General features: G+C 36.3%; 3 protein-coding genes across 3 annotated transcripts; 2 read left to right on the top strand and 1 right to left on the bottom strand.

The window, feature by feature from the left end:
• The first annotated feature begins 6629 nt into the window (after window positions 1-6629).
• LOC131004099 (uncharacterized) lies at window positions 6630-8889 on the top strand. The gene is made up of 2 exons (XM_057930704.1): window positions 6630-7461; window positions 7548-8889. Exons 1-2 carry the CDS (start codon window positions 6683-6685, stop codon window positions 8710-8712), a joined length of 1944 nt encoding a protein of 647 aa, XP_057786687.1. The 5' UTR covers window positions 6630-6682; the 3' UTR covers window positions 8713-8889.
• Window positions 8890-9976: 1087 nt separating this feature from the next.
• LOC131004097 (protein NODULATION SIGNALING PATHWAY 1) lies at window positions 9977-11881 on the top strand. The gene has a single exon (XM_057930702.1). The coding sequence runs from the start codon at window positions 10192-10194 to the stop codon at window positions 11830-11832; it is 1641 nt and encodes a 546-aa protein (XP_057786685.1). The 5' UTR covers window positions 9977-10191; the 3' UTR covers window positions 11833-11881.
• A 64-nt stretch (window positions 11882-11945) lies between these two features.
• Window positions 11946-15732, bottom strand: LOC131004098 (E3 ubiquitin-protein ligase SPL2). Its single transcript, XM_057930703.1, has 6 exons — window positions 15107-15732; window positions 14514-14615; window positions 13480-13650; window positions 13265-13386; window positions 12806-12925; window positions 11946-12394 (listed from the first exon to the last, which is right to left on the bottom strand). The coding sequence occupies exons 1-6, from the start codon at window positions 15503-15505 to the stop codon at window positions 12097-12099; spliced, it is 1212 nt and encodes a 403-aa protein (XP_057786686.1). The 5' UTR covers window positions 15506-15732; the 3' UTR covers window positions 11946-12096.
• Between the last annotated feature and the right edge of the window lie 1045 nt (window positions 15733-16777).

The raw sequence follows: 16777 nt of genomic DNA, 5'->3' as shown, positions 1-16777 counted from the left end.
TTATCATCTAATAAATTGATCAAAGATAAAAATACAAAAACATTAAAATCAAATATATATTGAAATACAAGTGAAAATTTAAACATTGATTATTACTAATCTAAGATTATTACTAAGAATTCAAGATTCTTAGTAAGAATAAGAATCTTATAATTATAACTTAAGAATGTTAATTTGATTAGTGATTCACTCATCAATCATCACTAATACAAGATTATTACTAAGAATTCAAGATTCTTAGTAAGAATCTTGTAATTATAACTTAAGAATGTTAATTTGATTAGTGATTCACTCATCAATCATCACTAATCCAAGATTATTACTAAGAATTCAAGATTCTTAGTAAGAATCTTATAATTATAACTTAAGAATGTTAATTTGATTAGTGATTCACTCATCAATCATCACTAATTCAAGATTATTACTAAGAATTCAAGATTCTTAGTAAGAATAAGAATCTTATAATTATAACTTAAGAATGTTAATTTGATTAGTGATTCATTCATCACTCATCACTAATGTAAGATATTACTTAAGAATTCAAGATTCTTAGTAAGAATCTTATAATTATAACTTAAGAATGTTAATTTGATTAGTGATTCACTCATCAATCATCACTAATCCAAGATTATTACTAAGAATTCAAGATTCTTAGTAAGAATCTTATAATTATAACTTAAGAATGTTAATTTGATTAGTGATTCACTCATCAATCATCACTAATCCAAGATTATTACTAAGAATTCAAGATTCTTAGTAAGAATCTTATAATTATAACTTAAGAATGTTAATTTGATTAGTGATTCACTCATCAATCATCACTAATACAAGATTATTACTAAGAATCTTATAATTATAACTTAAGAATGTTAATTTGATTAGTGATTCACTCATCAATCATCACTAATCCAAGATTATTACTAAGAATTCAAGATTCTTAGTAAGAATCTTATAATTATAACTTAAGAATGTTAATTTGATTAGTGATTCACTCATCAATCATCACTAATCCAAGATTATTACTAAGAATTCAAGATTCTTAGTAAGAATCTTATAATTATAACTTAAGAATGTTAATTTGATTAGTGATTCACTCATCAATCATCACTAATCCAAGATTATTACTAAGAATTCAAGATTCTTAGTAAGAATCTTATAATTATAACTTAAGAATGTTAATTTGATTAGTGATTCACTCATCAATCATCACTAATACAAGATTATTACTAAGAATTCAAGATTCTTAGTAAGAATCTTATAATTATAACTTAAGAATGTTAATTTGATTAGTGATTCACTCATCAATCATCACTAATCCAAGATTATTACTAAGAATTCAAGATTCTTAGTAAGAATCTTATAATTATAACTTAAGAATGTTAATTTGATTAGTGATTCACTCATCAATCATCACTAATACAAGATTATTACTAAGAATTCAAGATTCTTAGTAAGAATCTTATAATTATAACTTAAGAATGTTAATTTGATTAGTGATTCATTCATCAATCATCACTAATCCAAGATTATTACTAAGAATTCAAGATTCTTAGTAAGAATCTTATAATTATAACTTAAGAATGTTAATTTGATTAGTGATTCACTTATCAATCATCACTAATCCAAGATTATTACTAAGAATTCAAGATTCTTAGTAAGAATCTTATAATTATAACTTAAGAATGTTAATTTGATTAGTGATTCACTCATCAATCATCACTAATCTAATATTATTACTAAGCATTCAAGATTATTAGTAAGAAACTTATAATTATAACTTAATAATGTTAATTTGATTAGTGATTCACACATCACTCATCACTAATGTAAGATATTACTTAAGAATTCAAGATTCTTAGTAAGAATCTTATAAGTATAACTTAAGAATGTTAATTTGATTAGTGATTCACTCATCAATCATCACTACTCTAATATTATTGCTAAGCATTCAAAATTGTTAGTGAGTAACTTATAATTATAACTTAATAATGTTAATTTGATTAGTGATTCACTCATCAATCAACACTAAGGTTATGAATGGTGTATAAACTAGATTGATAAAAAAAAAAATCGAAAATTAATAATAAATTAATTAATAAATATTTTTCCGACATAAAAATAAGAACGGAAACGAGCCCAATCCGTAATTAACAATATTTTTTGTATATCATCTCGACATATTCTAAGGTTATGAATATATATGATATTGTATATTGAAATAGACTTTAAATGAATTAATAGATACTATATATATCAATAATACGAGTGTTCTGTACTGGTGACCATTCGAAAAGAACTTCAAGGTTAAGCGTGCTTGACTTAGAGCACAACTAAGATGGGTGACCGACTGGGAAGTTCGTCTAAATTATGACTAAGATGGGTGACCGACTGGGAAGTTCGTCTAAATTATGCAATACTGTATAAATACCGAAATAAATTGTGGATATACAATAAAATAAATAAATAAAATAAATAAATAAAATAAATAAAATAAATTAAAAAATATTACCGAGGGCAAATGCCGTCGGTAATTACCGACGGCATTCTGCCCTCGGTAATACCTTGAACAACTCCGGCGTGTGCGCCACCACCGTCCGGTGGAAATTACCGACGGTGATCTCACCGCCGCTAATTACCGACGGCATTTGCCGTCGGTAATTTTCCGGCAACTCTCCACCGTTCAACGACGGTATTTAACGGCGGAAATGCCGGCGGCTTCGCCGCCGTTAATTGCCGGCCGGCAACTCTCCGCCGTTCAACGGCGGTATTTAACGGCGGAAATGCCGGCGGCTTCGCCGCCGTTAATTGCCGGCGGCGGTCGATCGCCGTCGGTAATGGCGTTACCGACGAGCCGGTTAGCGACGGCGAGTTGCCGCCGGTAGCCTTTATCACCGGCGGCCGTGTCTTATTACCGACGGCAAAATGCCGTCGGTAATCGTGCGTTTTTTTGTAGTGTACTTGTGAAGTACTAATAAATAATATAATATAATATAATAAAGTAACATAACAATTGATCCGTCCAATTGCAGACCTGAGGAATATAAATCTAACGATTTATAAACTTTACCCACTTTCTAGAAATTTTTGTCGTAAACGACAACTGTGAACACCTTCTACGCCACACTTTGTTCATCCCAACCAAACCCTAATTTGGGGCAATTCAATGAAGATTCTATTTTTTTTGGGTAATAAATTGATTTTCTGAATCCAAATCACTTCCATATCATCATATCGTTGTTATAAAAAGAAGAACTTTTAGCTACTCTTCCAAAAATAAAAGGATTTGTCGAATTTTAATGGAATAATTAAACTTAATAAAAAATAAAAAGAAGATCTCCCACCAACCGCAGCCACAACAACGAGAAAATATCAGTGGAAAAATGTAGTTGAATTGGGCGAATTCGACCCGCATCAGTTCAAAGGCGTTCAACATTTTGACTGCCTAATATTATAAATCTTTTATAGATCCTTTTATTTGTTTTCTTCTTCAATTAATTACCCCAATTAATACGTTGGTTTCTCTTCTAAACCTGCAGCTACACCCATTGGCTAGATATATGGATAGAAGTCTTTTCCATGCAATTACTTAGGATAAGCAACGAAATCCTTACATGAGTAGATATATACTTTCGTGATGGAAGATTCCTTTGCAACTCTAAAGGATCATCATGGACATAATATGCAATGGCTACTTTAATGTAAAAAATCACACACAACAATTCAATTTCAAGTTCACGTAGAGAAGCACAAATTTTTTCAGCTATGAATCGGACATACCAATAATCATCAGTAGCTAGCGGAGGGACGGCCTCAACTCGATACACTCACATACTTAATTAATTCACTACAAGAAAACACGCTTACAATGATCGAATTTATCGACCGAAATATCCGGTCGCTAAAGAAGAGGTGTTAATGACCGAAAATTAAAAATTAACGACCGAATTTATTAATTCTATTTCTTTAAATTTTTTCCACATACGACCGATAAATACGGTCGTTATAAAATTTAAACTTCATCTATTCTTAAAATCTGAATTCTCAAAATGAAATCCTTAATTGAAATCTAATGTGTAAAATAAATTCTTAATAATAAATGAATACAGAAAATAGAAACATGAGTTTAGATCGGAGGTGGATTATAGGCGTTATGCTCAAGGTAGTCTAACAGAGAGTTCATGGATGGATTGAAAGTATTTATCCACTATGCATCTTTGAATCATTTCTATATTGTTATGTTATGGAAAACAGGAAATATAAAAACTGAAGAGAAAAAAAAAATTAACAACCGAAACTACGGTCGTTATATAAGAACCAGCATCTAACGACCGTTTTTTCGGTCATTAAATAACGACCGAATGCAAAACGGTCGTTAAATGTCGGCCTTCGATAAACCGTTAAAACCGACTTTAACGACCGAATTTTCGGTCATTAGTTAACGACATAAATACAACGGTCGTTAAATGTGCGGCGACACAACGACTGTTATGTTCAGTCGTTAGTTTTCTTGCGTTTTCGCCATTTGACGACGGTCGGGAGATCTTAAAGACCGAATAAACAATCATTAAAAAAAACGATGGTTAAATTCAACAATCGAAAAAAAACGGTCGTTGGAGACCCGGACGACGATTCGAACGGTGACCACCGTTTACGGTGGTCATTATTTCAGTCGTTAAGACCTTTAACGACCGTTTTCCGGAGGGTAACGACCAATTTTTCGATCGTTAGGGCCAAGTTAATTTTCTTGTACTGATATTTCTATTTAGGGTGCGTTTATTTTAGTTGTAAAATTTCCATTGAAAAATGATGGATAAAAGAAAACATTATCTTTTCCTCCTTTTTATCATATAACTAGAGATGAAAATATTGAGAAATATTGAAAAATATTTTTACACTACTACCTAAAGATAATGTTATCCAACATTAGATAGAAAATGAGCTATGTGAGAAGATATTCCACCATGTTCTGATAAAATTTCTTTATCATAATAAATATGTGAAAATAATGGAAAAAATGTGAAAATATATATATTCTCTCATTTTCTATCAAAGTAAACGCACCGTTATAATTATTACCAATGCAATTATATGCATGCAACAGTATCATAATATAAAAATTATACATGCAAGAGAAATACTATGTTAGTCCTTTAGGGTTGTCCCAACTGTATTGGCCCCTTTTTTAAAATAGCAAAAATAAGGGCTTTTAAGTGGCCAAAAGTAAAACACTCTACTTACTTATCTCATAAATAAATGTTTTCTTAATCTCCGTGCCCAAAAGTAAGGGATCAATACAAATGGGACGAATGAAGTATTAATTTTTTTGTAAATTGGGCCCTAAGATGAAATCTTGGCTACGTCGGTGCGTGCATATGTGAAAAAATAAAGCCCCTTTAAAATATTTATCAAGCAGATTATTGATAACAACTATTTCAAAATTACTTATTTATATATTTAATTTGTCACATGCAAAAAGAATTATTCCACGCAGTGAAATTAGACATGACAAAAAGGAAATTATACATGAAAAAAGCAAAAGACAAAGCTAAAGCCAAAACCAAAGCACATGAGATTCTTGGAGTAAAATTAAATATTTTCATTGTGATTCTTCCAGGGATGGCAAGTTTTGTATTATTTCATTTATTTTCATTAAAGATAAGAACAAGATAATAAAAATAATAACAAAAATCGTACTGCACCTTGATTTTTGAAATGATTAATTATAATTTATGGCCTAATCTTGGAGGCTTGAAAATTTCTTATCCTTGGACATAGCTTCAAATGGGGTTATATATGAATCAAATAATTTTGCTCCATTCAGTATTTGTATTGGAAATTTGATATTTATATTCAAAATTTTAATTATGATTCAAATTTAAATACAATTATTTTTTTATTCGATTAATTTTTAAATACAAATAAAAAATTATGATATTCGATATTCAAAGTCCCATATTATTTAGAAGATTATTATATAGATTTTCTATATAAATTTGTGAATTGAAACTAACAGTCTAAATATGAACCTTTCATGAATTGAATACTCGAACACTATTGATTTAATTAGAATATACACTACCTAAAAAACGGATTGAATACGAATAATTCGAATATAAATTCCAATCGAATACTCGAATAGTTTCACAAATAGTATTCGCTTTGATTCGATTCGTCCCTCATGCGTGAATCTCATCAGTTGATTAGTTTTGACGGTTGAGATTTGTCCTTTCTTAGTTAGTTATGTTTGTTAACTGAGGAATAAACGTGATAACAGTTTTGCTTTGTGTACAAATATAATTGCTTTCTTGTTCACCTTCTATTTCAATACTTTAATTTCTTCTGTCAAACTCTACATATTTTCTCTAGAACAACAATTTCAAGATTACTTATTTAATCCATCAGTTTGTGCTCTTAAAGAAAGAAATCCTCGAAGCACAATACATAACAATTGAGACCATATGTTTGGTCACATGCGTCAAGAAAAGAATTATTCCACAGGGTGAAATTAGACATGAAGAAAAAGAAAATTATATGAGAAAGCAAAAGATAAAAGACAAAGCCAAAGAAAAAGAAGATTCTTTGAGTAAATGAATTAACATTATGATTGTGAAGTTTTGTATGATTCTATTGTGGGTGTGTTAAATGTTGGAAAGAATAGATTAGTTTGTGAGTTTTTCACATAATGAGCGAGAAAGAAAAAGAGATGGAGGAGAGGGAGATTGTTGAGCATTGGAGCCATGAGCATCCACTTGCTTTGGTGGAAACTCGTAGAGGAGATAAATGTTATGGTTGTGAAAAGTGGTTTAGTAGTGGAGAGGAAGCTTATGGATGCAGCGAGGGATGCTGGTATACAAAATTATTACACCAAGAATGTGCAGGAGTGGCAAGAAAGATAAGGCATGAATTGCACCCTCAACACATATTCATCCAAGAGCACGAACGATGTTTATGGAAATGTAAAATATGTGGAGAGATTATATGGAGCATTGGTTACAGATGTAAGAGCATAGAATGTAAGTTTCAGATGCACATGAGATGCGCGCAATATAGCGGCATGATGGAGGCAACAGCCGATGATGATGATGATGAGCAGCAAAGTGCAGGCAACATCATTCGTCATCCAAGTCACCCCAAACATGAATTGAAGTTGTTGAGGAGGTTTTGCTCCTTCAAGTGTGATGCTTGCGGCACCACACGCAGAGGGAGTTCCTACACATGCACCGCGGATGCTTGTGAGTATTGGATCCACGAGAGATGCGCATCCTTGTCTCCGACCATGGAAAGGGAAGACCACCATCACTCTCTTACTCTCTCTTTTCATATCCCACTTGAATGTATCAAGTATGACTACAAATGCGATGTATGCAAACAATATTTGTTGCCCAAACATTGGATATACCATTGTCACCTTTGCAGATATATTGTCCACATCAAGTGCGCCTACAAAAGCAACACCATTGAGTATGTGCTAGCTAGTATCAATAATACATATATACTGTATTAAATTATCCTCCTCATTTTTTAAAAATTAATATTGTATTTTGCAGAAACAATGCAAGTGCATCCAATGGGAAAGACATGATCCAACTTCCAACTAATGACGTGGCTGGGGAGCTAATTACACCTTTTGTCAAGAGACAAGGAGGAGAAGCAATAGCAATAGCAATACCACCCACTGATGATCATGATCATGATGAGATGGTGAATGTGAAATACAAGTTCCTTCATCACCAACATCAACTCACATTGTCCTTTCATTATCAAAACCAAGAAGAAGAAGAAGACGAGGAGGAGGAGGATTATGGAAAAAAATCAGAATTATTATGTGATGGGTGCATTACTCCTATATTTTCATCATCAGATAAGTACTACTACATGAGTTGCAGTGAATGCAAATACAATCTTCACATGGCCTGCTTCCACTTGCCATCTAAGATCTCCTCTCCTGCTGTCCACAAACGTCATCCCTACCTACTCCTTCAATCATCCAGCCGTAACCCATGGGAGTACTGGAAAGAGTGCTGGGTCTGTTGGAACAGTACGAATGGGTTATTCTACGCTTGTATAGAATGCTCCTTCAAAGCAGACATCAAGTGCGCTTCTATGCCGGATACCATATATCACATGGCTCACCCACAACATCCCCTCAACCTTCTCTCTCACCATGATGTTGAGAGACAACATTACCAAAATTATTGTGGTGCTGATTGTGGTGTCCGCTCATCAAATTATGATGTTTACGTGTGCGGCAGTTGTGACTTCATTGTGCACGTTCGATGCGCGGGGCTGCCAACATCAATCAGCACCCGTAGATGGGACAAGCACCACCCACTACCGTTGACATACGATGCCCATCTCAACCATCCCGATGAATTCTACTGCGATGAATGTGAAACAGAAATGAATCCCAAGAGCTGGATGTATCACTGCCGCCAATGCGATATATCCTTCCATCCCCGCTGCTTTATAACCACATCGGGTGAGTTTAGAAATATCAAGTTCGGAAAGGAATATGTGATTAATGCGGCAGCTCACCCACCACACCCTCTCGCCTTTCAACTTCTCACCACAAAACGCCCCTGCCACATTTGTCATCGGTATAGGCATACGTATAAACGTTCAGGATTTCACTGTGCATTATGCAACTTCTTCATTTGTTTATACTGCGGTCAAAAATTTCTGAAAGATGGCAACATGAAGGCCGTCGATTGACCAAACCATCTACTACAATCCTCATACAGAGATCATGGTGCTTTACCTCTTTCTTCTTCTATGTTTGTGTCTTACCGTTGTTAATTTAATTATTGTTTACATCTTTCTTCTTGTATAGCTATGTTTATGTATGTGTCTTGTTTCTCACTCCAATAAAACAACTTATATTTCATGGGCATCACAAGTAATAGAGCCTCTTACATCTGCGAACATCATCAAACTGAGCATATATATCAAGAGAGATCAAACATGACGTGTAAGTCCGAAAAAATTCCAACCCATGCAATGGTCTGATGTAGGCGCCGCCTCGTAAAGTCGAATACTACTCAACTCGAGTTTGACTCATTTAAATATTTGAGTATTCGTGCTCGACTTGCCAATCAATTGTCCGAGCTTGATGCGAGTGGCATTCGACAATGTGATATTCAAGTTCGAGCTCGATGTATCTAATATTCGTATAAATGGTATTAGAGCTCGAATTCGTTAAAAACTCGTGAAAGGTTCGAAAAATATTCAAAATGTTATCTTTGTCAATCTGTTACTCGAGCTCAAATATATTTTTGGGTGAAGGCTTAGATCGATTAATTGAAAGTTTACGAACTAACAATTCGAATAGGTTTGCGAGTTCAACAAACTTGAACACTATAAAGCTCAAGCTCAATTCGATAAATTATCAAATTTGAACGAATTTTATTTATTCGAACCTCAAATAATTTACGAATAACTCTGTTTATTTACGGTTCTAATATAATGGGCTCAGCCTAGTAGCATTTCATAAGAGTCACGTGGAAGATAGGAAAATAGCTTTCTTGCATCGGCCGTTGGAATTGGATCTTTTCGGGCCGGGCCCTGGCTGCCTCGCACATTTGACACGTGCCATCATGGCTGACTAGGCCTTTTAATATTGAAATTTTGAATTATTCTTAGCTGACAATTTAGTTGTTTGCAAGTCAATTACATCCTCGAATAAGAACAAATCTCCACTAATAAAGAAACTAAAATTTCAGACATTATGCTTCAATAATTTAAATCAAAAGTCTGAAAGAGTATGCCGTCTACTGAAAAATTCAAACATCTCAATTTTCCCAAGAATTTCAAATTCCCTCAATGTCTACAACTATTGCCTCTTTGTCCCAACAACTATGACGTTATGGCGAATATGATTTAATATAATATACCCTTTTACTACTTATCAGTAATCAGCATCAACAAAGCTTAATAAAAACATCACTACTTCCAAAATAACAGCACACCCTAAATTTGAATATTCCTAGATTTGTCTCTTCCCCAAATAGACTAGTTCTCGATTTATTATTATAACACATGAAATAACGTAACAACACACCGCCCCATGTTATGATTCCTATCTTAGGCCTCATTCTCATCAAATGATCAAGAACAAGAACTACAACACATTTTGTGATCTACTCTCCTTTTTTTTTGTTTTCCCTTGAGAAAGAGGTAATTGCAAAATAAATCATGACGATCGATGGATCGGAGACGGGCCCACCTCCCGATCACATCGTCGGATGGATCGAGGAGTCGATATCGTACTTTCCGACAATCTTCGATGATCCCTACGAGGCGGCCGGAGACTTCAGCGGCGACTCATGGTGGGATCAAAGCCAGAGCCTTGAACAGCTGATCAATAGTAGCTTCAACTCTTACAACACTCCGGCGTTGGCCGCCGCCACGGCCAGTGCGGCCCCAACTCCGGCCGACTCGATGGTATCCGACCGGTCGCTCTCGCTTGATTTGAGTAAGAAAAGAAAGTTGCCCGACGACTTGAGTCCCAAGACGGTCCGCAAGAGCAACGGCCGGCGAGGGCACGAGGCTGACGCTGCGGCCGCAGAGGCCACGGGCGTCACGAAAAAACCGGCAGGAAACAAGAAAGGTGGCAAGTCGGCGGGGAGCGGCGGCGGCGGAAACAAGGAAGGGAGATGGGCGGAGCAGCTGCTCAACCCGTGCGCCGCCGCGATCACCGGCCGGAACCCGTCCCGCGTGCAGCACTTCTTGTACGTGCTGCATGACCTCGCCTCCCTCAACGGCGACGCCAACCACCGGCTGGCGCACCACGGTCTCCGGGCGATCACACACCACCTCTCCGGCGCCGGAGCCGGCAGCTTCTCCTCGTCGTCCGGCGACACTTTCGCCACCAGCAATCTCAGATTCTTCAGCAACTCTCTGATCAAATTCAACGACATCAATCCATGGTTTCGAATCCCAAACAATGTTGCAAACACCTCAATCCTTCAAATTCTCGGCGAGCAGCATCAACCAACCAATCTCCACATTCTTGACATTGGAGTCTCACATGGACTCCAATGGCCAACCCTCCTCGAAGAGCTGACTCGTCGTGCAGGCGGGCCGCCCCCGTTAGTCCGCCTCACGGTGGTCCCTCCGCCCACCAAGGACGAGGAGTCAAGAAACGCCACCCCCTTTGCTCACGCCCCTCAAAACTACGACTTCACCTCCAAACTCCTCGCCTTCGCCAAGGACATGAATGTGAACCTGCAGATCAACAAAATGGATAACTTCCACCTCCAAAATCTCAACTCACAAGCCATCAACTCCACCTCGGGCGAAACACTGGTCGTCTGCGCGCAGTTCCGGCTGCACAACCTCAGCCACAGCGCCCCTGATGACAGAACAGAGTTCCTGAGAGTGCTGAGAAGCCTGCAGCCGAAAGGAGTAATCTTGAGTGAGAACAACACAGACTGCAGCTGCAATAGCTGTGGAGATTTCACAACAGCCTTCTCAAGGAGGGTGGATTACCTGTGGAGGTTCTTGGATTCGACCAGCGTCGCGTATAAAAGTCGCGAGAGCGACGAGAGACGGATGATCGAAGCAGAGGCAGCTAAGGTGCTGGTGAATGTGGGGGAGATGAATGAGAGAAAGGAGAAATGGTGTGAGAGAATGAAAAATGCAGGATTTAAAGGACAAGTGTTGGGAGAGGAGACCGTAGATGGAGCCAGAGCATTGCTGAGGAAGTACGACAGCCACTGGGAGATTCAGGCTGACGAGAAAGACGGCTGCATCGGGCTGTGGTGGAAGGGGCAGCCCGTGTCGTTCTGCTCACTGTGGAAGATGGATGTGAGAGTGAAAGAGTGTTTGACATAGTTGTGAAAGATATGCTCTGTTTTTGGAATGAATTTCAATTTTTTTTTTTTTTTTTTGTAGTCCTGTCCACACACACTCTTCAAAACCATCTAAATAAAGGAAACAAAGAGAGATGAAGATGAATCTGATAAGCTATTACAAAATTTAGTATATATACAAATGTTGTCACATTCTCAATACTTTTCTAATGAATCTACGGTTAGTACAAAGGAAGTAATCACACAGATGTAGTTTTTTATGTCTATGCTAAATCTGCGAATACTCTCAGGACTCGTAAATTCTCACAGAGCTACGGATTGTCTGTCTGCATACGGGACATTTTGGGGCTATCTCACGCTCGACAGAGAGGGCACAGCGCTGACAGCAGACCAAATGTCCGCAGGGAACAAAGGCAGAGCGCCGCCTTCTCAGGAGGCAAATGACACAGAGCTCACCATCGGGGATTTCTTCAGCTTCGTCATCCACGACTTCATCGTCAAGAGATTCGTTGCGAGTGCTAGTAGAGTTATTTGGCGGCTGAGTTCGCCGCTGGCTTCTCCACTGTTTATACTTAGTCCAATTCCTACACAAAGTCAATGTGATGTATGTTCAGATCCCAAGGCCAAGGCAACTGGCTCATGTCTAAGACGAAAAAAGAAATTGAATCCACATGGAAAAATGGAAGACACAGCTCCCCCAAATAATATTTCAGATCAAAATAAATACTCCTTCAGTTTCTAGTATGTATGCGTTAGTCTGTTTGTGTACATAAAACATGTATAAATTAATCCCATGTCAAAGTTCCAGAAAATAAGAAGCAATATTCTGATCGACCATGCAAGTAAGAAAATAAATTTCCTCAAAGAAGGGACAATATTCTATGCAAACTAAGAGAAATCATTTTAAGAGCAGTTCACCTAGTTACTGGAAGTGTTTCTATTATGCCATAGATTAAAACCTAATCTGAGTAAGACGCATGGTTGGAGAAACGTACCTTGCAACAGAATAGCCGAGGATACCTATAGCAAGGGTACCAAAAACAAGTCCACTCCACATTAACACTTTTGTCTTGAACGAAAGATCTGCGACAAGTTGATCTTTGGTCAAAGCAGACCTACAAATAGAGTACCAGGTTGGTCAGCTTTCTAGAATATCTCTTGTTGAGGAGGAAGGATTAACAGTAGAGACTACATTGAGCAACAGTTCAAATTCAAACAGCACCTTGCGTATAATACATTAATATATTCTAGTTTTCAGTATCTAAATATCTTATGCTGCAGAAACTGCACGTCTGCACATGAGCAAGTCAGATATATAGGCATACGACAACAAAAATGAACAGATCAAGAACTTGCAGGAGAACGTGTGACCCTATTTTTGTAATGTAAAAGTAAAAGTAATCTTGCAGTCTTAACACAAAACAAACGAATATTTTAAAAGAAAATCCACATACAGGAAATAAGGAAGATCCTTGCAGGATTTGATCTCAAAAGACCCGTTGTTTAGACTGCAAATTCCAACAGCAGTTACATCCTTCCCAAGAGGGAGAATTTTCTCTTCATAGAGCATTCCAACCTGAGGGAAAATTAGATTTTTTTACGTATGAAATAATAAAGAACAGCATAAAACAATTTTTATCACAACAAGGATATATAATAAGTAACTCACAGGATATTCAAGACCACAAATCGCCTGAAGGAAAGTGTAAGGAGTAGCATTAATAGGTTGTAAGTGCTGATAAACTGTTGTTAGAGGTAGTGGGTGATTTGATCCTTCCATGTTGACAACAACATAATCAGATTGCGGCCATTTCGCGCCTTCAACAAGAATAAAAGGAACCTGAGGAGAGAAATCCAATGCATATGTCATTGGAGAGCAACCTCAATATTATTGTTGCAGAAACAGAAATTATTCTCTTTGATTGGTTCAGTGTCCAGATACTAGAATGGAGCTTAAAGATAAATCTCTTTCAACATAAAACATGTCATTCCAAGAGGAAGCAGAACATAAATAGTGTTAGAAATGGATATTGGGCCCATTCCTCCCTTAAAAGGCCTTATAAGGGAGAGGGTTGCCTCACCATATAAAGTGGCTCATGCCACTATCTCTAATCCAATATGGGACACTTCAATACACCCCCCGCACGCGCTGCGTGGACTATCCCAAACGCCATCTGTTGACAACGATATTGGGGGGGCCCATCATTGGATTGAGTTGGCTCTGATACCACGTTAGAAATGGATATTGGGCCCATTCCTCCCTTAAAAGGCCTTATAAGGGAGAGGGTTGCCTCACCATATAAAGTGGCTCATGCCACTATCTCTAATCCAATATGGGACACTTCAATAAATAGCTGTTAGTCCTTACATGCATTGTGTGCTAATGACCAAGCCATATAATCTAATTTTTCAGAACATTGCAAAATCGGTAATCTGATTAGTTAGAAGCTTAGTACAGCGGGAGGCGGGAGCAACTAATGCAAGAGAAGACCAATGCAGTAAGAAAGCAGACGACAACTAAAAGATTTGACTAATAATTCTGATCTTATAAAAGGTGTAGAAACAGGCAGGACAGATAAAACAGAAAATATCATGTCTTGCACTCATAACATGATACCACGGCCGCAAGAAAATGAAAGCATACAACAGAAGTCTAAGTCAAGTGTTATAATTTCATGATTATTGAAAACATAACAAAGTTACCATTCTCGTAGACGATGTCTCATGCTCTTTCAAGGATCCAGAAATCATGTTGCGCAGATCAGCAGTCCATCCAAAGACCCCCTTCCACTCATTGTATATACACTTCAAATGGAAAGAGAAAACATTAATTCAACAAAGAATCTCATATAACTAATCAAGATTCATTGTCCAAGTGCTGCAAGGGGCATTTACTTTTGAGAATTAGCCTAGATAGATAAAAATAGTATAGGCTAATCCATTGTTTACTAAGATGGTTTGGAACTTTGGATATCCCAAACCCCATCGATAATTTGTATCATTTGAGCTAAATTTACTTGATTCATATCCCATTGAAACTGTAGGATTAAATAAATCCTTGTGATGAAGATAAAAAATAATAATGTATATTATCAATCATGAAAAGTAAACATGATTTTCAAGAAGTTGGCATGCAATGCAAGAAATGGCAAATTCATAAAGAGAGATTACTAGGAAAGCTTTCCCACTTCGTGCTTTTTCAAACAGTTAAAGAAGAAATGCGGAAATAAATTTCCTTTTAAAAAAAATTAGGTTAATTTCTTTTAAAAAATAGGCTAATAAAGGAAATGACATACGGTTTGAGTTCTCTGCAATATCACCCCTTTCTCGCCGGAAGCCTTCGAAGCGACTAAATTACTCCCCATCAAGGCCTTCCAATTGGCCTTCTCCGCGGCCGATTTCACCTCCACACTACCCCTAACGATGACCAATCTCCCGCCCCCATCCGAGCTGGACGACTCACCGCCGTCTGAACCCGAGCTGCTAGAATCATCTCCGTCGGTGAGAATCGACCGGAGATCGGAGGTAAGAACCGCCGGCGCGTCGCTGATTTTTCGGAGGGCGGATGCGGTGGCCGTGTATTTGCGGATGCTGCGATACGCCACGTAGGCGACGCCGAAACCGAACAAGGCGCCGTCCGCCGCCATCATCATCTGTGCCAGGACTGCCGCCGTCGCGCGGTCGTGCATCGACATCTCTTCAGCCGCTGATTGAGTGATCGGAAAATTTTCCGGTTTGCTCTGTGTGTGGTTAATTTTCTCACCTATTTCTTTCCCCCGCGTAAAAGGTTTTATTTTTATTTTTGTAGATGAATTAGTATTATTTTCTTTCCTTTTTTTTCTTGTTTTTTTTTTTTTTTTTTTCTTGTTTGAGAACAGATGAATTAGAACTCTTTCTAGTATCTACTACGAATTGTCATCATTAAAAGATATAGGTAACGAATTATTATAATTTTAATATGGTATAAATATACTAATAAAGTAATAAAAGTATTCAGAGCAATATTTTAGAAAAACTTCATAAAACATAGTAATAGTGAGATAGTAGAATATATATAATTAATTTTGTTACTTTGACTTGTTCAGGACGACAAAGTAAAAATTTGGCTTTGTTAGAAATCGGTCGTTTTTTAACTAATATTAATTTTTTTCATAAAAATAATACTAGAATTAGAATATATACAAAGCTCTCTAATTAATTTTGTTACTTTTGACTTATTCAGGAAGATAAAGTAAAAATTTGGATGTGCTTGAAATCTGTTGTTTTTAACTAACTAGTATTAAACTGTCCGATAATTTATGTATTTATAATGTATAGTAGAAGTACTATAGGATTTTAAAAAAAATTGATAATTTACTGAGAAATATTATAATGTATAGTAAAATATAATACAGAGAAATTAAACAAAATTGATAATTTACATTACATTCAGAAGTATTGTATTGAATATATGAGCCTAATTAAACTCATATATATTTATTCTTCATATGCGCCACAACAAAAATAAGTTACATAAAAAAATGAGCCACAAAAAAATATTAAACATAAAAAAAAAGTGCTCTACTAATTTATTTTATTGAGCTTTGAACGAAATAAATAAATTTAAAGTTTTTAGAAATTAATAAGTTATTTCTTAGCTTTATCAATAAAATCATTAATTAGGCTCGAGCAAATTGGATTCAACCTATTTCCTTTGTTGGCCTCAAACGAATTGGGCTACCCAATTGACCTCAAGGAAATTGGGCTATTATGTAACTATATTAAATAATAATAATTATACTATTATGTATTTATTTGAAAATTATATAATTACCCTTATTAGTAAAAAAAAAAATAGTAAATCAAACTAACATATGATGAAATTTTTGTTTTGTGAATTAAAAAAACTACTCCCTCCGTCCCACTAAAGTTGGCTACATTCGTTTCGGCACGGGAATTAAGGAGTTGTAGATTAGTATTTTAAGTGT

This window comes from Salvia miltiorrhiza, unplaced genomic scaffold, assembly GCF_028751815.1.
Source record: "Salvia miltiorrhiza cultivar Shanhuang (shh) unplaced genomic scaffold, IMPLAD_Smil_shh original_scaffold_326, whole genome shotgun sequence".
Classification (NCBI taxonomy): domain Eukaryota; kingdom Viridiplantae; phylum Streptophyta; class Magnoliopsida; order Lamiales; family Lamiaceae; genus Salvia; species Salvia miltiorrhiza.
This window is presented reverse-complemented; position numbering and strand designations above follow the sequence as displayed.